Source organism: Somniosus microcephalus, chromosome 5 (assembly GCF_052327205.1).
Source record: "Somniosus microcephalus isolate GS21.2 chromosome 5, FLI_Smic_1.0, whole genome shotgun sequence".
NCBI classification, from domain to species: domain Eukaryota; kingdom Metazoa; phylum Chordata; class Chondrichthyes; order Squaliformes; family Somniosidae; genus Somniosus; species Somniosus microcephalus.
The window spans coordinates 40,134,868-40,158,715 of record NC_140991.1 but is presented as its reverse complement, the minus strand read 5'-3'; the positions used below and the strand labels follow the sequence as shown (position 1 = coordinate 40,158,715).

The 23,848-nt window shown below is 45.1% G+C and overlaps 1 protein-coding gene across 2 annotated transcripts in view; it reads left to right on the top strand.

Annotated features, from left to right (window-relative positions):
* The window catches only part of ptprn2 (protein tyrosine phosphatase receptor type N2), a 1,093,281-nt gene that overhangs the window by 952,012 nt on the left and 117,421 nt on the right, over window positions 1-23,848 (top strand). For both annotated transcript variants that reach the window (XM_085987555.1, XM_085987557.1), the window contains exon 14: window positions 15,925-16,119. In XM_085987555.1, the coding sequence (XP_085843681.1) occupies window positions 15,925-16,119 (195 nt within the window). The remainder of the gene's footprint in view (window positions 1-15,924; window positions 16,120-23,848) is intronic.

Genomic DNA, 23,848 nt, shown 5'->3' with positions numbered 1-23,848 from the left:
GGAGGGCAAATGCTGACATGGTCTCCTCTACATTAGGAAGACCGAACGCAGATTGGGTGACCGCTTTGCGGAACACCTCCGTTCAGTCCGTAAGGGTGACCCCGAGCTCCCGGTGGCCTGTCACTTTAATTCTCCGCTCCACTCCCACTCAGACCTCACCGTCCTCGGCCTCTTGCATTATTCCACGGAAGCTCAGCGGAAGCTCGAGGAACAGCACCTCATCTTTCGATTCGGCACTTTACAGCCCTCTGAACTCAACATAGAGTTCAACAATTTCAGATCATAACCTCAGCCCCTATCACATATAGATATTTTCGTCTTTTTTTTATCCACAATTTTTTTTTCTTCTTCCCTCCCACCTGGCAGCTGTCCTTCATTCTGCCAGCGCAATTCACACCCCATCTACAGCCATCCTTTGTTCCTTAACCTGTCCTATTACCACCTCCTCTCACCTTGAATATCTCTTATTGTCTCTCAATGTCCCTTAATCTCTCCTGCTTTCTATCCTATCACTGACCTTCCCTTTTGTTCTTTCATCCCCTCCCCCTTTTCCCAGCCCCTAAACCTGCTTTCCATTTCCTGTTTTTTTCCCGTTCTGACGAAGGGTCTTCGACCTGAAACGTTAACTCTGTTTCTCTCTCCACGGATGCTGCCTGGCCTGCTGAGTGTTTCCAGCGTTTTCTGTTGTTATTTGCTGACATGGACTGTTTGTGCTGAATGACCACTTTCCGAGTTGTAAAATCTATGTATTTGTTTGTAAGCCCTAATACTGATCATTCAAGAAGAGCTGAGATTAGACTATAAAAGATTCAGACCACTGGTACAGTAACAACAACATCTTGCATTTATATAGCGCCTTCAGCGTAGAAAAACGTCCCATGGCGCATCACAGGAGCGTTATTGAACAAAACTTGACACCAAGCCACATAAGGAGATATTAGGACAGAAGCTTGGTCAAAGATGTAGGTTTTAAGGAGCGCCTTAAGGGAGGAGGGAGAGGTATAAAGCCGGAGAGATTTATGGGAGGGAATTCCAGAGCTTAGGGCCTAGATAGCTGAAGGCACAACATAATGGGATGCTATCATATGGCAGAGTGCCAGGACGTGGGGTTTACAGTGTTGTCAACACACAATTCACAAAGAAGTCCCAGCACAGAGTGAAGATTTTCTTTGTGCAGTATCTGTAGAAAAATTGAAAATCTGTCCTTTATATACAGTTTGCGATTTAGCTTCACACGGAGACAATGGGCAGGATTTTCATTGGGCCGTGGAGGCGGGATTGGAGGCGTGTGAGGGGTTAAAATCCCGAAATCGGGGGGGCACGAACCCATCCCGTCCCCAACCCGCCTCCATGCCAGTTTCAAAGGAGGCGGGTACCCGACCCGCACTGGGACCCGCCTCCCCGAGGCGGGAAGGGGATTAGTGCCAATTAACTGCCTGTTAACAGGCAGTTTTTAGCCTAATCCCTATTTTTTTTCTTGAAGTGTGGGATTCCCGTCAGCTCCAAACCACGCGAGTCGGGCTGAAGGGCTTGGAGGGGTCGAGATGTCTGGTGTTCAGGTGAGTGATGGGTGCATGAGTGCAGAGGTAAGTGTGTTTGGTGTGTGTAAAGTGTTTAAAGAAGTTTTACTTACCTTTACAGCCTTCCTTCCTTCAGGTCTCGGGAGTCCCTCATCTCACCGGCACAGAAAGCAGAATGGCTGCGATCTGTCAAAAATTGCAGCATTCAGCTTTCTGTTCCGGAGGGATCTCTAAATCATCCTGAGAGGAAGGAATTAACTTGGAGTACAGATTGTCAGTGTTTGACAGCTTCAAACAGCTGTGAAACGCTGACATTTCATCTGTCAAAAGGTCTTGACTGATGAAATGTCAATCTGTGATGTCACCTGTTGCCGGGTGGCCCTTAATTGGCCTGCTGAGCCCACTGGGCGGGCTCAACAAGGTCATTCAAGTCAAAATCACGTGAGTTGGCTAGAACTCGATGGAAGCGGGACTACAACCCCGGAAGTTGTAGACCCGCCTCCTCAATGAAAATCCAGCCCAATATTTTTCATAAGTCAGTTCTAAATGGTTTATCCCAACCCTTGTACCCACTGGATATCCAATGCAAATAGCACTCAATTCCACAGTCTAAGCTCATTACAGAATTATTCACAACTCCAAGTGCAAACTCAGACTGGTCGAAGGATGCCATGAGTGAGTTGTGGGAGAGGAAAATTGCCTGTAAGTGAAACTTGAAGGAATGGAGACAATTAAAGGGGCGTGTTACAATAGGGGGACATAAATTCAGAACGCATTTTGGAGAGCCTTTAAAGGCATCATAATTCATCAGCAGCCTTAGCCAAGGCTGACGGGTCAAGGGTATAGGAATTGCCAGGCATGAGTCTGCAGGCAGGTGACAGAACAGCTCGGCACCTGGTCCTCTATTTGATGGCAGCTGAAGTCGAGGTGGTGCTGCAAGAGTGGCTTGCAAGTGAAGTTGCCACACCATAGCACCATCTCACAGGCCCTCGGCTACTAAGAGGCCATAGGAGGGCACAACTTTCCATCTGCTGACCTGGTTCCTGAGAGCACAGGTCCCCATGTCATTCCCAAGGAGCTGTGCGAGAGCTTGCAGAAACAGTTTTCCTCTTGTTAGATAAGGCCAAACAGGCAACCATGAGTTCTGATCCTATTGGCATGCCTTCCTTCATGCAGTGCTAGGGAAAGCATGACATGCTGCGATTGGGGTGCTTCTGAAGAACCTTCCAGCATAAAGGTTAGCCAGACTTTCACATGTTGTAGTAACGCCACTAGGGTTCATAGAATCTTATAGCACAGAAGGGGGTCATTTGGCCCATCATGTCTGTGCCGGCTCTTTGAAAGAGCTGTCCAATTAGTCCCACTCCCCTGCTCTTTCCCCACAGCCCTGCAAATTTTTCCTCTTCAAATATTTATCCAACTCCCTTTTGAAGGTTACTATTGAATCTGGTTCCACCACCCTTTCAGGCAATGTTCACAATAACTCGCTGCGTAACTCATTTTCCTTTGGAAAGAGGAACATCTGCCAGCACAGCATATGTCAAATTGGGATAATGTTAGCGCTCTCTGCAGATGCAGGGGTGAGAATGCTCGCAGGAGGGTACAGAGCATCTATCGGGCAGCCTAATCTACCTGCTATCCCTCCGCCAATTCTTCCCTTTTTCAAACACGTCAGCTAGCAGGATGTCCGCTGGCAAACCCACATTTGCCAGCAAAGGGAGCTGGAAGGCAAAAGAAAACTTAATAACAACTGGCCAAAGAATCATTCAAGGAAAAGAAGGGCCTTTATAAGTTCCAAAAATACCATTTACCTTAAACAAAGCAATCCATGGGCCCTTTAAAGGCCTTTCCAGCTGAAGCACTGTCCTGGGACCTCATTCACGCTAAATCTGCCTGGATTTGGTGGCAATCGGCGTTGGCTGGGAAGCAGCTTTTCCTGTTCCATTTTTGCATTGGGTAATGAAGCTCCTAACTGACTGGGACATGAGGTTCATACTCCCACCCCAGACCCGTATAGAAGGTGGAATGGGGTTGTGAAAACCAGCGAGAATCAGGTAATTTTAATTCCACCGTATTTTCTGGGTGCTACTCCCCCATTTGCACGTCAGATATGGGGGGGCGGGGGGGGGGGGGGCACGTGGTGGCGATACTAATAACTGGATCCATAGTACTGCTCACGCAGTAACCTTGCAATAGCTGTGAAATCTAGCTGAAGGAGTCACCTATGACTACTCCTCGGACCCTGTGTCAGGACTGCCTTTGAGGATCACGTGTGTTGGCAACGCTGGTCTTAAATCTCAACACCATAAGTTCCTCATTTCAGTCACTCTGTTAATGGGAGCCTAGACAGTGTCAACAACAACAGCTTGCAAAAATAGAGCACCTTTAATGTAGTAGAGTGTTTTACCGGAGCGTTATCAGACAAAATTTGACACCGAGCTACGAAAAGAGATCTTAGGACAGGTAAAAGAAGAAAGACCTGTATTTATATAGCGCCTTTCATGACCTCAGGATATCCCAAAGCGCTTTACAGCCAATGAAGACTTTTGAAGTGTATTCACTATTGTAGGAAATAGTAGGCAGGCAGTTTGCACACAGCAAGGTGATAATGACCAGGTAATCTGTTTTCTGCTGTTGGTTGAGGGGTTAATGATGGCCGGGACACCAGGAGAACTCTGCTGCTCTTCTTTGAATAGTGTCATCGGATCTTTTACATCCACCTGAGAGAGCAGACAGGGCCTCGGTTTAATGCCTCATCTGAAAGACAGCACCTGCTGACAGTGCAGCACTCCCTCAGTACTGCACTGGAGTGTCAGCCTAAATTTTGTGCTAAAGTCTCTGGAGTGGGACCTGAACCCACAACCATCTGACTCAAAAGTGAGGGTGCTATCACTGAGCCGTGCCTGACCTTGCTGACAAGTGACCAAAAGCTTGGTCAAAGAGGGGATTTTAAGGAGCATCTTAAAAGAAGAGAGAGAGGTAGCGATGCGGAGAGTTTTAGGGAGGGAATTCCAGAACTTCAGGCCTAGGCAGCTGAAGGCACGGCCACCACTGGTGGGGATGCACAAGATAAAGAAAAGCAAAAGACTTACATTTCTATAGCGCCTTTCCCAACCTCAGGATGTCCCAAAGCGCTTTACAACCAATGAAGTACTTTTGCAGTCACTGTTGTAATGTAGGAACAGCAATGTGATAATGGCCAGAAAATCTGTTTTAGTGATGTTGATTTAGGGATAAATATTAGCCAGGACACCGGGATAACTCCCTTGCTCTTCTTCGAAATAGTGCATGGGATTTTTTATGTCCACCTGAGAGAGTAGATTTCAATGGTAGGTCAGGCGCTTTCTCGTACAATGGGAGAGCAGGTCAACCACGCCACTTTGCTGCAAGCCTTTAGCACCCCGTAATGGCTGGCTTAAGAATCCTATTGCTGGAGACCTGCTAATACACTCAGACAGAGCCATTCCACGGTGCAGGGGAGAGGAGACAAAGGTCAAGAAAACAATTTACAGGAAATGGGAAGGAAGGGAATAAAAATTAACCCGGACAAAGAAAGTGAATATTCAAGGTAGGATACAAAAGTAAAATACTGTGGATGCTGGAAATCTGAAATATAAACAGAAATAGCTGGCAACATCTGTGGAGAGAGAAACAGAATTAACGTTTCAGGTCGATGACCTTTCATCAGAACTGGAAAAGGTTAGAGATGTAACAGGTTTTAAGCAAGTGCAGGGGCAGGGAAAGGGGGGAGGGGAGGAAAGAACAAAAGGGAAGGTCTGTGATAGGGTGGAAGGCAGGAGAGATTAAATGACAAAAGGGATGATGCTGCGAGGCGAAAGGAGGTGGTAATGGGACAGGTAAAGTGATGGTCGCTGACGGTTTCCCAAATAATTTTCAATACTATAGGGAAAGAGCGGGGCGTGGGACTAATGATGGAGCTCTGTCAAAGAGCCAGCACAGGCATGATGGGCCGAATGGCGGCCTCCTATGCTGTGAAGAGAGATTGGGTCGATTAGGCTTATATTCGCTAGAGTTTAGAAGAATGAGAGGGGATCTCATTGAAACTTACAAAATTCTAACAAGACTAGACAGACTAGATGCAGGAAGGATGTTCCCGATGGCGGAGAAGTCCAGAACCAGGGGTCACAGTCGAAGGATAAGGGGTAAGCCATTTAGGATAGAGATGAGGAGGAATTTCTTCACCCAGAGAGTGGTGAACCTGTGGAATTCTCTACCACAGAAGGCAGTTGAGGCCAACTTATTAAATATATTCAAGAAGGAGTTAGATATATTTCTTAAGGCTAAAGGGATCAAGGGATATGGGGAGAAAGCAGGAACTGGGTACTGAATTTGGATGATCAGCCATGATCTCATTAAGTGGCGGAACAGGCTCGAGGGGCCGAATGGCCTGCTCCTGCTCCTATCTTCTATGTTTCTATGTGAGATTCTATGAATCCTCAGTAGGTAATTATTTTTTCACTGTGATATCTTTCAAATGGTGTCAAAATATCAAAAAATGTCAAGTGCACATATGCATGTAGCCGTATAATTATATGTGTTACTAAAGAGTATTCATGCAGACGTTGAGGTTGAAATTAGCATGAGTCGGGAACAGAAAATGACACTTGAGCTGCTTGTTGCTGTTTGTTTATTTGTTGTTGAGTACAGACACCATTTGACCAGACTGAGCATTATTAGTTCTTATGTATGATCTATAGTGCTACAGATGCAGTAGATATCATGGATATTGATGGGAGCTGCTCTGTGAAAATCTGCTGTATCTTTATATCGCGCCTGTGTATTGGGGGAATTTAGACTTTGTGCAATACTGGAGCGTAAATCGGGTGGTAGTGAATCAGCGGCCCGTTTTCATCTCTCCCGATTTTAACTTCCATTGGAAAAAAAAGACTTGGATTTATATAATGCCTTTCATGACCTCAGGATGTCCCAATCCGCTTTACTGCCAGTGAAGTACAGTCACTGTTGTAATGTAGGATACGTGGCAGCCAATTTGCGCACAGTAATGTGATCATGACCAGATAATCTCTTTTTTTTTGTTATGTTGATTGGGGGATAAATATTGGCCAGGTCACCGGGGGGGGGGGGGGGGAGGGGGGGTAACTCACAGAATCACAGAAATCACAGAAACCCCACAGTGCAGATAGAGGCCATTTCGGCCCATCGAGCCTGCACCGACACATATCCCACCCGATCCCCGTAACCCCACATATTTAATCCCCCTAACACTAAGGGTCAATTTATCATAGCCAATCAACCTAACCCGCACATCTTTGGACTGTGGGAGGAAACCGGAGCACCCGGAGTAAACCCACGCAAACACGGGGAGAATGTGCAAACTCCCTGCTCTTCTTCGAAATAGTGCCATGGGATCTTTTGCGTCCACCTGAGAGAGCAGACGGGGTCCTGTTTTAACATCTCATCCGAAAGACGGCACTTCCAACAATGCAGCACTCCCTCGGCACTGTCCTGGAGTGTCAGCCTAGCCTTTGTGCTCAAGTCCCTGGAGTGGGACTATGAACCCACAACCTTCTGACTCAGAGGTGAGAGGGCTACCCACTGAGCCATGGCTGGCACTAGATTGAAGCCAATAGAAATGAAAATGGGGACAGATGTATAACAGGCGGCTGATTCACTAACGCTCATATTACACTCTCGCCCAAAGTCAAAATTGCCCCCTATGTGTGTCTATGTTAATAAAAACAATTATTCAGGGCCTATAAGGCCTTGCCACTGGCAAAACTAATCTGAGGCCTCCACTCCAGCTAATATCAACTTGGGGAAGGTACAACCTTTACCTAACTCTTTTAATACAAGGTCCTCAAGCATTTAACACCTGAAAAACAAAATATTGCAGCGCATTCTGGCTTTGAAACAAAGTCGAGCTTTTTATTTAACTTTCTTTTAAATCTGAGATGCTGTATTTCTTTTATTCATTGGGAAACCCACGTAAAGCACTGTTGCCCAATGCTGAAAAGTTCAGAGCAGAAGATAAACGCAGACGTGTTGGTTAGGTGATGCCACGCTCGAGTTTTGTAGACGGTAGAAGGAAGGGCAAGTTAAGGGAGGTGAGAAGTTCCACAGTGGGGAGGTCCTAGGAAAGAGTGAGTCAAAGTGGATGATGGTGTGAGGGGGTTTAGATTCAATGCAATGAGGATGAAGGGAGGAGCAACTTGTAAAAAGAAAACTTGTAGGGCAAAGTTTTCAGAGCTCAATGAGCCTCAAGAAGATGTGAGTCTACAATTCTGCCGTCAGAATAAGGGAGGCGATTCTAACAATGTAAATTATTAACATCGCCTGTCTCCGAACCGCCTCAGCTCATCTGCTGCTGAAAACCTTATCCATGCTTTCTTGGCCAGCCTCCCACCTTGCACCTTCCGTAAATCTAAGGTTATCCAAATCTCTGCTGCCCGTATCCCAACTCACACCAAGTCCCGTTCACCCATCAGCCCTGTGCTCGCCGACCTACATTGGATCCTGGTCCTTCAGTGCCTCGATTTTAAAATTCTCAACCTTGTTTTCAGATCTCTCCATGACCTTGCCACTCCCTATCTCTGTGACCTCCTCCAGCTCCACAACACTCCGCGATCTCTGCGCTCCTCCAATTCTGGCCTCTTGCGCATCCCTGATTTTCATGGCTCCACATTTGGCAGCCGTGCCTTCCGCTGCCAAGGCCCCAAGCTCTGGAATTCCCTCCCTGAATCTCTCCGTCTCTTTCCATTCCTTTAAGACGTTCCTTGAAACCTGTCTCTTTGACCAAGCTTTTGGTCACCTGCCCTAATATCTCCATATGTGGTTCTGTTTCCCCTGGCTGGGGAGTCTAGAACCAGGGGTCACAGTCTCAGAATAAAGGGTCGGCCATTTAGGACTGAGATGAGGAGAAATTTCTTCACTCAAAGGGTGGTGAATCTTTGGAATTCTCTACCCCAGAGGGCTGTGGAGGCTCAGTCATTGAGTATATTCAAGACAGAGATTGATAGATTTTTGAATATTAAGGGAATCAAGGGATATGGGGATAGTTCAGGAAAGTGGAGATGAGGTAGAAGATCAGCCTTGATCTTATTGAATGGCGGAGCAGGCTTGAGGGGCCAAATAGCCTACTCCTGCTCCTATTTCTTACGTTCTTATTTTTTTTAGTAACACTCCTGTGAAGCACCTTGGACGTTTTACTACATTAAAGGCGCTATATAAATGCAAGTCATTGTTGTAAATGCAAAAAAAGTTTGTCCTGCGTGTTTGATCTCTGCAGCGCTTGGTACATAAGCGAAGCCCAGCAAACCCAAGGATAGTGACACCCCCGTCCACATGTAAAAGCAATAGTCGAATCACCCAGCTGCAGTCTTTCCCCCACAATCATCTTCAACTCAAGAAGAGAGAGGGCAATGTTCAGCATTCACGTTACAGATGTTTGTGAAGCAGATGTTACCACAAGACGGTGTGTAATAATAGTGACACCATCTCTATGATCCATGATCGGTTATTTAAATAACATCACAGAAATATTAGGTGCCGAGTTCAACCGTTTCCCAGCTATATTCTTGAACATGCAGTGTTTCATCCTCAAAGGTACTTTGACAATAAAATATCGCAAAGCATTTGGCAACTCTAGTAAATGGAGCCAGTATAAGAACCTTTGATTTACGCTGTGAAATAAATGGTGCCAATGCCAGCCATTGTAACAATGCCTGGAGGGATCTCTGCCATCATTTTGTTTCATATTATAAAATGTATAATATGCTCCCGATATTGGATTGATTATTTGAAGTGCTGATGGGTTTTGCCTTGAAACGGAGAGCAGAAAGATGAAACTCCGCCAAAAATTAGTTGAACTGTTCCAAACTTTTTTTAAAAATGGGAGTGAGTGAAGGTTGCAGGCTGTGACAGCGTGTTGGAGATCCGGGATCCTCCGCACCGTGTGCTGCCGATTTAGTTGTGCCAAGCAGTGGGCAGGCACTCCTCCGAATGGGAGACCCACTTCCCTTCCCCAGGCTGGTCTTTGGCACTATTGAGCAGCTGGCAGTAAAACAATAGAAGCCTGGGTGCAGTCTGCCTGCCCCCCTTGCCCAATGTTCCCTCTAATTTGTTTTTGGGTGTGCAGCCCCTTTAACGGGCGGCCGCGTAGCTAACGGGAACATTGCCCTTCGCCCCACCAATTTTGGATGGGTATGGTACCTAGCACAGGAAGGGTATCGGAGTAGGGACAGGAAGGAAGGGGGGGGGGAAACAATCAACATTGTAATGTATTATCACATGGTTTGTCACAAGGTTTAGTATGAGCATGCTCAGTTCGCTCTGGCCTAGTAAACTAGCTCCTCGACTAGCAACTCATCCTGTCTCTGTCCTTCATTTGTTCTACCCACATATATTATGTTTTTGGCGACGAGGATGGGATCCCAAAGCCATTTTTAGGGATCATGGAAGGACACAGTGTTCAAACTTCGAGTGGCAAAGTTTAAGGTGAATCTGTGACACCTAAACTGAATTTCTTGCGATGTTTTACTGTTAATGCTGATGCAGAATTGTCTGTGCTTCATCTTCGTGTGTATGGATACACAGCAACAGCGGCATTGATTCTCACAGGCACACAGGCAGTGTGCTGAGTCACTGTTCAATGGGATCGGGACAATCATGGCCGTGCCTACGGGATTCATTGGAAGCCTCGGCATGTATGACTGAGCTCGCGAACCATTCCGTTCTTACATTGAACGGATGGAGATGTTTTTTAAGGCCAATAACATTATTGAGACCGAAGGTGCAGATGAGAATGTTCCAACTCAAAATAAAGTAATTCGTGAATGTAAAAAAGCAATTTTTCTAACGGAGATCAGGCCAGATGTCTATGGAACTTTGACAAACCTACTAGCGCCAGGGAAAGCGAAGGATGCATTGTTTGAAGACATTGTCGAGAAACTCGAGGACCATTTCAGCCCAAAGCCATTAGAAATAGCAGAGAGCTATAAGTTTGGTACCAGAAACCAAAAACAAAGTGAAACCATTGTAACTTCGGCGCATTTTTGGATCGTGCGTTGCGAGATAAATTTGTGTGTGGACTGGTGGATGAGCGCACACAGTCCAAGTTACTGAACACTCCGAACCTAACGTTTGACATAGCATGCAAAATTGCCCTATCTATGGAGATGGCGTCTAAGAATGCTCCATCCAACTCAAGTGACTAGTGCAGCTGAGGTCTACAGTCACAAAGCCACCACTGAACCTAAATCTGTGAGACCGAGTCAAAAGCATGTCAGTGAGAGCATGTCAGTGAATTGTTATTGTTGCAATGGAAAACACTCACCACAGACAAATGCGAAGTGTTTTCACTGCCAGAAGCAAGGCCATATTCCAACAGCTTGCACAGCTAGATCTAAAGCAGGAAGTAGGAACCATTCTAGTGGCAATGCAAAGCAGTGACAACAAAAGGAAGGAATTCACAATATTGAAGTGAACACACCTGATATTGAAGAACTAGGCATCTACAGTATCTATGCCACTAGCGGCGACGCTAGCAGTCGTGAGAAAGACTTCCGTACAAAACTTTTGATCAATGACCAATATATTGATATGTGCATCGACACGGCAGCAGACTGCTCTATCATGAGGAAGGACACATATGAGAGTAAGTTTAATCAAATACCACTTACAAAGAGTACCGTAGAGTTAAAAACCTACTCTGGAGAAACCCTAGAGACATGTGGACAAATGGAATGTACAGTTCAATACAATGGCCAATCAGTAAAGCTGCCTATTATTGTAGCGAGCTACAACAACAGGCCAACCCTCATGGGCAAAGACTGGTTGAGAAAGTTGAAACTAGACTGGAAAAACATCTTCAGTGTAGATGCTTCAAAGAAGCGACTCAACACGATGCTGAACAAGGAATTCCAAATTGCTTGTGCAATCAAGGCGATGTGCTGATTGCAACAAGCAGCGAGGGAGAAAATCTAGAGGTGTTAGATTTAGTGCTTCAAAGGTTGAATCTCCACAATGTCAAATTGAAAAGGAGCAAATGTGCTTTTGTGCAGCCCGAGGTTGTGTACCTTGGTCTGAAAGTTGATGCAAATGGCTTGCAATCAGTGAAAGAAAAGGTTGATGTTGTCATCAATGCTCCAAAGCCACAGAACATGTCTGAATTAAGATCTTTCTTTGGAATGGTCCTGTACTGTGCACATTTACCTGAGTTAGCGACCATGTTAGCTCCATTGCACGAGCTTCACAAAAAGGATGTCCAGTGAAAGTGGACAAAAGCGCAACAGGAAGCTTACAACACTTGTAAGAGAAGTCTCTCTAGCGATGCTCTACTTGTGCACTACGACACAGAGCGTGAGCTTAAGTTAGCGTGTGATGCTTCTAGCTATGGTGTGGGAGCTGTCATAAGCTACGTGATGGATGACAGCCAAGAGAAACCAATTGTGTTCACAGCATGAACCCTCACAAAGAGCAAAAGAAACTACACGCAAATTGAAAAGGAAGCACTCGCCATAGTGTTTGGAATCAAGAAATTCCAATAGTTCCTGATTGGCAGAAACTTTACCCTGATAACCGATCACAAACCGCTCCTAGCAATACTGGGGCCAAAATCTGCCATCCCTGCAATGGCCGCATCAAGAATGCAACGTTGGGCAGTATTGTTGTCGCAATGTGACTACACGATTGAATATCGCACTTCAAAGCAAAACGCAATCGCTGATGTCTTGTCCAGGTTACCTTATGAGGACGCGTGTTGGGATTGAAGGTGAGATTTTCACAGTAGGTGCAGTTGACAAAGACCTTCCCGTGACTGCAACTGAGGTTGCAGATGAGACTCAAAAGGACTCAGTACTGAAAAGAGTGTATGAAAACACCTTGAATAGATGGACTGATCAGTGTTTGGACCCAGAATTGAAACCATTCCATAACCGTCATACTGAATTGTCTTGTGAGTAAGGTTGTATCAAGTGGGGAAACAGAGTGGGGGCACCTACTTCTTTGAGAGATAGAATTCTGGCCGAACTTCATACTGAGCATCCAGTTGAATCAATTGCAAGAAGTTTGGATTGTCAGCAAATGCAGCGTTTGCCAAAATTGCAGAAACAAACCACCCAAAACTCCACTACAACCCTGGTCATGGCCAAGTAGACCTTTTCAGAGAGTACATGTAGATTTCTGTGAGAAAGCAAATGATTATTTCCTGGTACTTGTAGATAGTCAATCAAAGTGGATTGAAGTGAAACACATGGGTTGAAATACTACAACTGAACGTACCATAGATGAGTTGAGGTCTATCTTTGCATGTCATGGCTTACCTGAAGAGCTTGTTTCTGACAATGGCCCTCAGTTCTGTTCTGCTCTATTCCAAGAGTTCATGAAATGGAACGGTATCAAACACACTCTCGTTCCACCATATTCAAATGGAGCAGCCAAAAGGTCAGTCAGAATTGTAAAAGAAGCTCTCAAAAAGCAAGTGTTGCAGGGCTGTTCGGGACTCAGCATGCAGCAACGTTTGGCAAATTTCTTGCTGAAGTACAGAACTAGTCTGCACACTACAACTGGATATACCCCAGCAGAACTCTTGATGAAGAAGAGATTGAGAACACGATTGAGTCTTGCTTAACCAAATTTGTCCTCAAGAGTTGAACAGAAACAGTTTAGTCAGAAACTTTATTATGACAGCAATCGGAAAGAATGCAGTTTCAGCCAAAACGAGTGTGTTCGTGTTCTCAGTCCCCTTGGCAAGTCGAGTTCTCACAAGTGGGATATAGGAACCGTGGTAGAGGTTGGTGGAACCAAGAGATATTTGGTTGAAATTGGTGACAACATCCGAACTGTTCATGTAGATCAAATGACCTCTGCTAGAGATAAACCAAGACGTGATCTTGAACCAATTGATCATGAACACATACATGAGTTTGACTCCGTTCAGACTTCAGAAGTACCAGGTTCAAACAAATCTGAGACAGAAACAGGATCATCTTTGAGTTCGGAACCAGAACAAAACAGCATAAAAATTGGTTCAACACCAAAACCTTTTGTAAGGAGATCAGGAAGGCTCTGCAAACCTGTTATTAAACTGGATTTGTAGTTCATTTGTAGCATTTGTAATTGATTTAAAAGAAAAAAAGCCAAAAGTTTCTGTTATGTGGTGTAATGCTGGGAAAGGTGGAACCATAGTATTTGAGAGGGGAATGTGTGCATTTATTTTTAAGGGGAAAGCAGTGTAATGTATTATCACATGGTTTGGTAAGAGCATGCGCAGTTCGCTCTGGCCGAGTAAACTAGCTCCTGAACTAGCAACTCATTCTGTCTCTGTCCTTCATTTGTTCTACCCACACATATTACAAACATCTTCAAACAAAATATATAAAAAAGAAAAGCAAAATACTGCCGATTCTGGAAATCTGAAATAAAAATAGTAAATGCTGGAAACACTCACCGGTGGGCACTGCAGAGACTGGAGGGCATACTGGATACCAGGTGTAATCATTTTATTTAATTTTTAAAGTTTCCTTTATTTTGCGGTTTTATTTTCTATTAGTTGTACCCCCGTAAAAAAAAGTGCTCACTTTTGTTAGGTGTTTTGTTTGATGATGCTGGGGCACCACAGTGTCTCCTTACGGTTTTATCAGGAAAAGGCATCTGCAGAGAGAGAAACAGAGTTAACGGCCCTGAAATTCCAATCGGAGGCTTCCATGCAGGCGGAGGCCTCCGATCGGAAAAAATCTACGAACTTACCTGCTGGCTCCGTAGGTCCCGAGACTCACGATCCTGGGCCTCTCCACTACGAAATGCACAGAGGCCCAGGTATCCCCGGGGCGCAGGCGGTTCGCAAGCATCTCTAGGATCATGTGGGCCATGGGGAGCCAGTCAAAGAAGGGAATCTCCCTTCACACTTTTGACCGGTCTCTGCGCACAGAACTGTCAAAAGTACGAATGGGGATCACATTTAAAAGCAGTTAAACATTAAATAATTTATTTTTAAATCACATAGAAACATAGAAGCATAAAAGATAGGAGCAGGAGTGTGCATTCGGCCCCTCGAGCCTGCTCCACCATTTAATGAGATCATGGCTGATCATCCAAATTCAGCACCCCGTCCCTGCTTTCTCCCCATATCCCTTGATCCCTTTAGCCTTAAGAAATATATCTAACTCCTTCTTGAATATATTTAATGAATTGGCCTCAACTGCCTTCTGTGGTAGAGAATTCCACAGGTTCACCACTCTCTGGGTGAAGAAATTCCTCCTCATCTCAGTCCTAAATGGCCTACCCCTTATCCTTAAACTGTGAACCCTGGTTCTGGACTCTCCCACCATCGGGAACATCCTTCCTGCATCTAGTCTGTCTAGTCCTGTTAGAATTTTGTAAGTTTCAATGAGATCCCCTCTCATTCTTCTAAACTCTAGCGAATATAAGCCCAATTGACCCAATCTCTCTTCATATGTCATTCTTGCCACCCCAGGTATCAGTCTGGTGAATCTTCGCTGCACTCCCTCCATGGCAAGAACATCCTTCCTCAGATAAGGCGACCAAAACTGCACACAATACTCAAGGTGTGGTCTCACCAAGGCCCTGTACAAATATGAAATTAGTGAAAATTACATTAAATTAAATATTTTAAACAAAAATGTAAATTTAAAAAAAAAATAATTCAAGTTTTTTTACAGGGCTAAAAATAAACTTACCATTTTTTAAAGTATTTTTAAACTATAAATGAGGGAAAAAAATTATTTTTTAATTTTTTAAAACTCTTATAATGGTAAAAGCAAGCTTTCACCAGGTGTAAGATTATTAAAGGTTTTCAGCGGCCGGAAGTTGTCGCTCCACCCACAGAGGCCCTTCTCCCGGGCAGGCGGATGACTCTTGACAGATCGCAAGTGTCGGGTTTTAGCACATGCGCTTTGCAGATGCCTGAAACCAGCACTTGCGAGGCCCCTGCGGGTGCGGACACACCTCGTACGCAGCCGTGGGGGTCGGAAAATCCAGCCCAACGTTTCAGGTCAGTAACCTCTAATGAAAGGTCACCGACCTGAAACATTAACTCTTGTTTCTCTCTCCACAGATGCCGCCTGACCTGCTGAGTATTTCAATCTATATACAGCATTTTCTGTTTTTTATTTTATATTACGTGATAGAGAACATTCGGGAATTGAGTAGAGTTGGTTCGATTTTCGAGACATCAAGCGAATGATGAACATGTTACAGTTTGTCTTCCAGGCGTGAGCCAAACCTTGTGGGGGGAGGGGGGAGAAAGCTGCAGATTGATGGCCAATGTCTCACTTCAGTTTCACACTCAAACCTGATCAAGCCTATCTTGAAAGCACAGACAGAATCCCCCTCCCCCCAGTGGCTGCTGTTAAAAAAAAAACCTGGATTGCTTCCAACTTGTTCTTTTTCTCCCTTTCTAATCTAGGAGCTTTGCCGCCAGCGTATGGCTGTCAAGACATCTGAGCGCCCGGAGCCTGCTCACTCATCCCGCATCAACAGCGTCTCCTCTCAGTTCAGTGACGGCCCACAGCCCAGCCCATCCACACGGAGCAGCACCTCCTCCTGGTGTGAGGAGCCGGTCCAGTCCAACATGGACATCTCCACAGGACACATGATACTGGTAATCACCCACCCCCACCATAATTCTTTTCCTAGCTCTTCTCACAGCCATTGTGAGAAGGGGTCAAGTTTAGCTATTTCCTTTGTTGCAAGCAGTGCAGGAGAAGTCAATTTCCTGTGCATTATTCACCATGCGTTGATGTGCGTACACTGGTATAAGCTGATTATGAATAGTCAGGAGAATAGCTGTGAAACACAGTGGTGCTCTGGAAATGAAATTCAAAGTTATTCCCTCCTCCTGACTCAGTATAACAGGGGACAACTTGTAGTTTTGGTCGTATTCGCTAAGCATCTGTTCTAAAAACAAAAAGTGTATCTTACTTTAAATAGCAAACCGGTCACCAATAAACATTTGTTTCGCAGTCAGTCAGACAGTAACCCTAATCATTCTATTGATAAATTCTCTGGGGGAGAAAAATGAGTCGCACCGAAAAAATTAGCGCCCCCGTGGCCGAAATTGAGTGATAGCGCCCCCAGAGGGAAGCGGGGCGCTACTGGAAGCGCCCCACCTCCCTCTTGGGGGGCGGCAAGGGAATATCGCGGCACATATTGCAGGCCTTCCTCCCCTTCTTAAAGGGGAAGGGCCTTGCGCAGCGCGACCCGGGGCCCAGTTGGTCCACTGGGGATTGGAGTGCCGGCAAAGGAGCCAGGCACACAAGAGAAGTGCCGGGCTCATGGAGCACAGCCGACACTCTGCGGGGGGAGGGGGGGTGATCAGGAGTCCGGGGGGGGGGGGGGGGGGCGGAGGCAGGCCAGCAACAAAAATGGCCGTTTGCACCTCGCCTTCAAATAGTGCCGCCCCGGCCGCAGGTAGGCCCCCCTGACCCTGTTGGATGTAGCGTCCGGCGGTAAATCAGGAGGCGCCATTGATGATCGCGGCCGGGGTGCCAGTGGGGCGCTGCACATGGCGATGACGTCATCGCCGGTGGCGCAGCACCACGGGGCGCTAACGGTTACCGCCGCCGTTAACCTCCCGCTGAATTTCGCAGGAGGCATTGGCGGCACCACGCCCGGGCGGTAGTTGCATTGCGCCCTGTTAATGCCCTCTTAGGGCACTTACGGGAGGCGTAAAGCAACCAAATTTTCCCACCTTTACATTTAAGGTTGTCATCTCTTCTACACTTAGGGAAGTGTGATTGGCACAGACAGGATAATGTCATAGAATCTTACAGCACAGAAGGAAACCATTCGGCCCATCATGCCTGTGTCAGGTCTTTGAAAGAGCCGTCCAATTGGTCCCACTCCCCCGCTCTTTGCCCATAGCCCTGCAATTTTCTCCCCTTCAAGTATTTTTCCAATTCTCCTTTTGAAAGTTATTATTGAATCTGCTTCCACCGCCCTATCAGACGGTGCATTCCAGATCATAACAATTTGCTGCATTAAAAAGAATTCTCATCTCACCTCTGGCTCTTTTACCAATTACCTTCAATCTGTGTCCTCTGATTACCAACCCTTTAGCCAGTGGAAACGGTTTCTCCTTATTTACTCTATCAAAATCCAGCATGTCAATTCTGATAGTCAGCAATAATCTGTTTTTAATATTGCAATGAAAATGAGAATGGCTTAAATTTTCAGTAATATGTTTTGCCTGATGCAGAACGTGCTGAAGAGTATTAATTTCAGACATCAATAAATTATAGAATAGGACATAGAAACCAAAACACAGACAAATAGAGGGCAATTACTACATTTGCAATAATTATGTACTTATATTTTTCAAGTATACTTAAATGATCTGAAACTTTCAAACGATGGAAAACACACTGAGCTCAGAGTGACATTCTCCTGTATATAGATTTAAACACACTGAGCTCTGCGTGACATTCTCCTGTATATAGATTTAAACACACTTGAGCTCAGAGTGACATTCTCCTGTATATAGATTTAAAGACACTGAGCGCTGGGTGACATTCTCCTGTATATATTTAAACACACTGAGCTCAGAGTGACATTCTCCTGTATATAGATTTAAACACACTGAGCTCAGAGTGACATTCTCCTGTATATAGATTTATAAACACACTGAGCGCTGGGTGACATTCTCCTGTATATATTTAAACACACTGAGCTCAGAGTGACATTCTCCTGTATATAGATTTAAACAGACTGAGCTCAGAGTGACATTCTTCTGTATGTAAATTTAAACACACTGAGCTCAGAGTGACATTCTCCTGTATATAGATTTATAAACACACTGAGCTCTGGGTGACATTCTCCTGTATATATATTTAAACACACTGAGCTCTGAGTGACATTCTCCTGTATATAGATTTACATAGAAACATTGAAACATAGAAGATAGGAGCAGGAGTAGGCCATTCGGCCGCTCGAGCCTGCTCTGCCATTCAATGCGATCATGGCTGATCATCCAAATTCAGTACCCTGTCCCTGCTTTTTCCCCATACCCCTTGATCCCTTTAGCTTTAAGAAATATAGCCAACTCCTTCTTGAATATATTTAATGAATTGGCCTCTACTGCCTTCTGTGGTAGAGAATTCCACAGGTTCACCACTCTCTGGGTGAAGAAATTCCTCCTCATTTCTGTCCTAAATGGCTTACCCCTTATCCTTAGACTGTGACCCCTGGTTCTGGACTCCCCGACCATCGGGAACATCCTTCCTGCATCTAGTCTGTCCAGTCCTGTCAGAATTTTACAAGTTTCAATGAGATCCCCTCTCATTCTTCTAAACTCCAGCGAGTGTAAGCCCAATCAACCCAATCTCTCCTCATACGTCATTCCTGCCATCCTAGGTATCAGCCTGGTGAATCTTCGCTGAACTCCTTCCATGGCAAGAACATCCTTCCTCAGATAAGGTGACTAAAACTGCACACAATACTCAAGATGTGGTCTCACCAAGGCCCTGTACAAATGCAGCAAGACATCCTTGTTCCTGTACTCAAACCCTCTCGCTACGAAGGCCAACATACCATTTGTCTTCTTAACTGCCTGCTGCACCTGCATGCTTACCTTCAGCGACTGGTGCACAAGGACACCCAGGTCTCGTTGCACTTCCCCTTCTCCCAATCTATTGCCATTCAGATAATAATCTGCCTTCCTGTTTTTGCCACCAAAGTGGATAACCTTACATTTATCCACGTTATATTGCATCTGCCATGCTTCTGCCCAATCACCCAACCTATCCAAATTATCCTGGAGTTTCTCGGCATCCTCCTCACAGCACACACACCCACCCAGCTTTGTGTCGTCTGCAAACTTGGAGAAGTTACATCTAGTTCCCTTGTCTAGATCATTAATATATATTGTGAATAGCTGGGGTCCAAGGACCGATCCCTGCGGTACCCCACTAGTCACTGCCTGCCACTCGGAAAAAGACCCGTTTATTCCAACTCTTTGCTTTCTGTCTGCCAACCAGTTCTCTATCCAAGTCAATACCTTGCCCAAATCTCATGTGCCTTAACTTTACACGCTAATCTCTTATGCGGGACCTTATCAAAAGCCTTCTGAAAGTCCAAATACACCACATCCACTGGTTCTCCCTTATCTATTTTACCAGTTACATCCTCAAAAAATTCCAGAAGATTAATCAAGCACGATTTACCTTTTGTAAATCCATGTTGACTTTGTCAGATCCTGTCACTGTTTTCCAAGTGCTCAGTTATTACATCCTTTATAATGGACTCCAGCATTTTCTCCACTACCGATGTCAGGCTTACCGGTCTGTAATTCCCCGTTTTCTCTCTACCACCTTTTTTCAATAGTGGCGTAACATTAGCTACCCTCCAATCCATGGGTACTGTTCCAGATTCCATCGAATGTTGGAAGATGATCAGCAATGCATCTACTATTTCTAGGGCCACTTCCTTAAGTACCCTAGGATGTAGATTATCAGGCCCTGGGGATTTATCGGCCTTCAATCCCGTCAATTTCCCTAACACCATTTCCCTACAAATACTGATTTCTTTCAGTTCCTCCCTTTCATCAGACCCTATGTTCCCCGACATCTCTGGGAGGTTATTTGTGTCCTCCTTTGTGAAGACAGAACCAAAATATGTATTTAATTGGTCAGCCATTTCTTTGTTCCCCATTATAAATTCCCCTGATTCTGACTGCAAGGGACCTATGCTTGACTTCACCAATCTTTTTCTTTTCACATATCTATAAAAGCTTTTACAGTCAGTTTTTATGTTCCCTGCAAGCTTACTCTCATATTCTATTTTCCCCTTCTTAATTAATCCCTTTGTCCTCCTTTGTTGAATGCTAAACTGCTCCCAATCCTCAGGTTTACTGCTTTTTCTGGCCAATTTATATGTCCTCTCCTTGGATCTTATGCTATCCCGAATTTCCCTTGTTAGCCACGGTTGAGTCACCTTTTTTGTTTTATTTTTATACCAAACTGGGATGAACAAATTCTGTAGTTCATCCATGCGGTCTTTGAATGTTTGCCATTGCCTATCCACCGTCAACCCTTTGAGTGACATTCCCCAATCAATCCTACCCAACCCGCACCTCGTAGTTTCCTTTATTTAAATTCAGGACCCTAGTCTCTGAGTCAACTACTTCATTCTCCATCTTAATGAAGAATTCTATCATATTATGATCGCTCCAACCCAAGGGGCCTCGTACAACAAGATTGCTAATTAATTCTTTCTCATTACATAATACCCAGTCTAAGATGGCCTGATCTCTGGTTGGTTCCTCGACATATTGGTCCAGGAAACCATCCCATAAACACGCCAGGAATTCCTCCTCCACAGTATTGTTACTAATTTGGTTAGCCCAATCTATATGTAGATTAAAGTTACCCATGATGACTGCTGTGCCCTTATTGCACGCTTCTCTAATTTCCCTTTTAATGCCATCCCTAACCTCCGCATTACTGTTTGGAGGTCTATATACCACTCCCACTAACGTTTTCTGCCCCTTGGTATTTCTCAGTTCTACCCATACAGATTCCACATCGTCAGAGCTAATATCCTTCCTTACAATTGTGTTAATCCCTTCTTTAATCAGCAATGCTCCCCCACCTCCCTTTCCTTTTTGCCTATCTTTCCTGAATATTGAATACCCCTGGATGTTGAGTTCCCAGCCTTGACCACCCTGGAGCCATGTTTCCGTAATCCCAATCAAATCATATTCGTTTACCTCTATTTGCGCAGCTAATTCATCCACCTTATTACGAATGCTCCTCGCATTAAGACACAAAGCCTTCAGGCTTGTTTTTTTAATGATCTTAGACCTATTAGAGTTATTATTTACTGTGGCCATGTTTGATTTAAACCGTTGATTTCTCTGACTGCCACTTTTGTTTTTCTCCTTCCTATCTTTTGCTTTTATCCTTGTTTCCCTTTCCTCTGTCTCCCTGCTCAGGTTCCCAACCCCCTGCCATTTTAGTTTAAACCCTCCCCCAGAGCACTAACAAACACTCCACCTAGGACATCGGTCCCGGCCCTTCCCAGGTGCAAACCGTCCGGTTTGTACTGGTCGCACCTCCCCCAGAACCGGTTCCAATGTCCCAGGAATTTGAATCCCTCCCCCTTGCACCATTCCTCTAGCCACTTATTCACCTGAAATATCCTTCTATTTCTACTCTGACTAGCACGTGGCACTGGTAGCAATCCTGAGATGATTACCTTTGAGGTCCTATTTTTTAATTTAACTCCTAACTCCCTATATTCAGCTTTTAGGACCTCATCCCGTTTTTTACCTATATCGTTGGTACCTATATGCACCACGACAACTGGCTGTTCACCCTCCCCTTCCAAAATGTTATGCAGCCTCTCTGAGACATCCTTAACCCTTGCACCAGGGAGGCAACACACCATCCTGGAGTCTCGTTTGCGGCCGCAGAAACGCCTATCTATTCCCCTTACAATAGAATCCCCTATTACTATAGCTCTACCCTTTTTCCTCCCGTCCTGTGCAGCAGAGTCACCCCTGGTGCCAGAAAGTTGGTTGCTGCTGCCTTCCTCTGATAAGCCATCCCCCTCAACAGTATTCAAAGTGGTATATCTGTTTGAGAGGGGGATGTCCACAGGGGACCCCTGCACTACCTGCCTGCGCCTACTACTCTGTCTGTTGGTCACCCCTTCCCTTTCTGACTGTCCAACCTTTGCCTGCGGTGTGACCAACTGCTTGAAGGTGATATCCACGACGTCCTCAGCATCGCGAATGGTCCAGTATGTATTCAATCGCAGCTCCAGCGCCGCAATGCGGTCTGCCAGTAGCTGCAGTTGGACACACTTCCTGCACACATGGTTGTCAGGGACACAGGAAGTGTCCCTGAGTTCCCACATGGCGCAGGAGGAGCATACCACGGGGCTGGGCTGTCCTGCCATGACTTACCCTTTAATTAATTCAAATTAAATTAAACAAATCAATCCCACCAATTACACTACAGTTAAATGTTAACTTAAGGGCCCTGGTTTACCAACAGTCCCTGCTACACCACAGGGAGCTTAGAAACTATAAACCACAGAGTTAAAGTTTAAAAAGAGAGAAATACTCACCAACCAATCACTTACCTGCTTTCTGGTGGCGTCACACTTCGATTACTTTTTACTTCTCTCTCTCCCTAGAGATTAGTAAGCCTACCTGGTCTCTGCCGCTGGCTTAAATAACCGCCGCCGCTCAGCCGCCTCGTCTCCTGCAGGTCCGCTGCTGCCGCCGCTCTGAGGCCTGCCTGGTCTCTGCCGCTGGTTTAAATAACCGCCGCCGCTCAGCCGCCTCGTCTCCCGCAGGTCCGATGCTGCCGCCGCTCTGAGTCCTACCTAGTCTCTACCGCTGGTTTAAATAACCGCATTATCATGTATATGGATTTTAACACACTGAGCTTGGAGTGACATTCTCCTGTATATAGATTTAAACACACTGAGCTCAGAGTGACATTCTCCTGTATATAATATTAAACAAACTTAGCTCGAGGTGACATTCTCCTGTATATAGATTTAAACACACTGAGCTCAGAGTGACATTCTCATGTATATAGATTTAAACACACTGAGCTCAGAGTGACATTCTCCTGTATATAGATTTATAAACACACTGAGCTCTGGGTGACATTCTCCTGTATATAGATTTAAACACACTGAGCGCAGAGTGACATTCTCCTGTATATAGATTTAAACACACTGAGCTCAGAGTGACATTCTCCTGTATATAGATTTAAACACACTGAGCTCAGAGTGACATTCTCCTGTATATAGATTTATAAACACACTGAGCTCAGAGTGACATTCTCCTGTATATAGATTTAAACGCACTGAGCTCAGAGTGACATTCTCCTGTATATAGATTTAAACACACTGAGCTCTGGGTGACATTCTCCTGTATATAGATTTAAACACACTGAGCTCAGAGTGACATTCTCCTGTATATAGATTTAAACACACTGAGCTCAGAGTGACATTCTCCTGTATATAGATTTAAACACACTGAGCTCAGAGTGACATTCTCCTGTATATAGTATTAAACACACTGAGCTCAGAGTGACATTCTCCTGTATATAGTATTAAACACCCTGAGCTCTGGGTGACATTCTCCTGTATATAGATTTAAACACACTGAGCTCAGAGTGACATTCTCCTGTATATAGATTTAAACACACTCAGCGCAGAGTGACATTCTCCTGTATATAGATTTAAACACACTCACCGCAGAATGACATTCTCCTGTATATAGATTTAAACACACTGAGCTCAGAGTGACATTCTCCTTTATATAGATTTAAACACACTGAGCTCAGAGTGACATTATCCTGTATATAGATTTA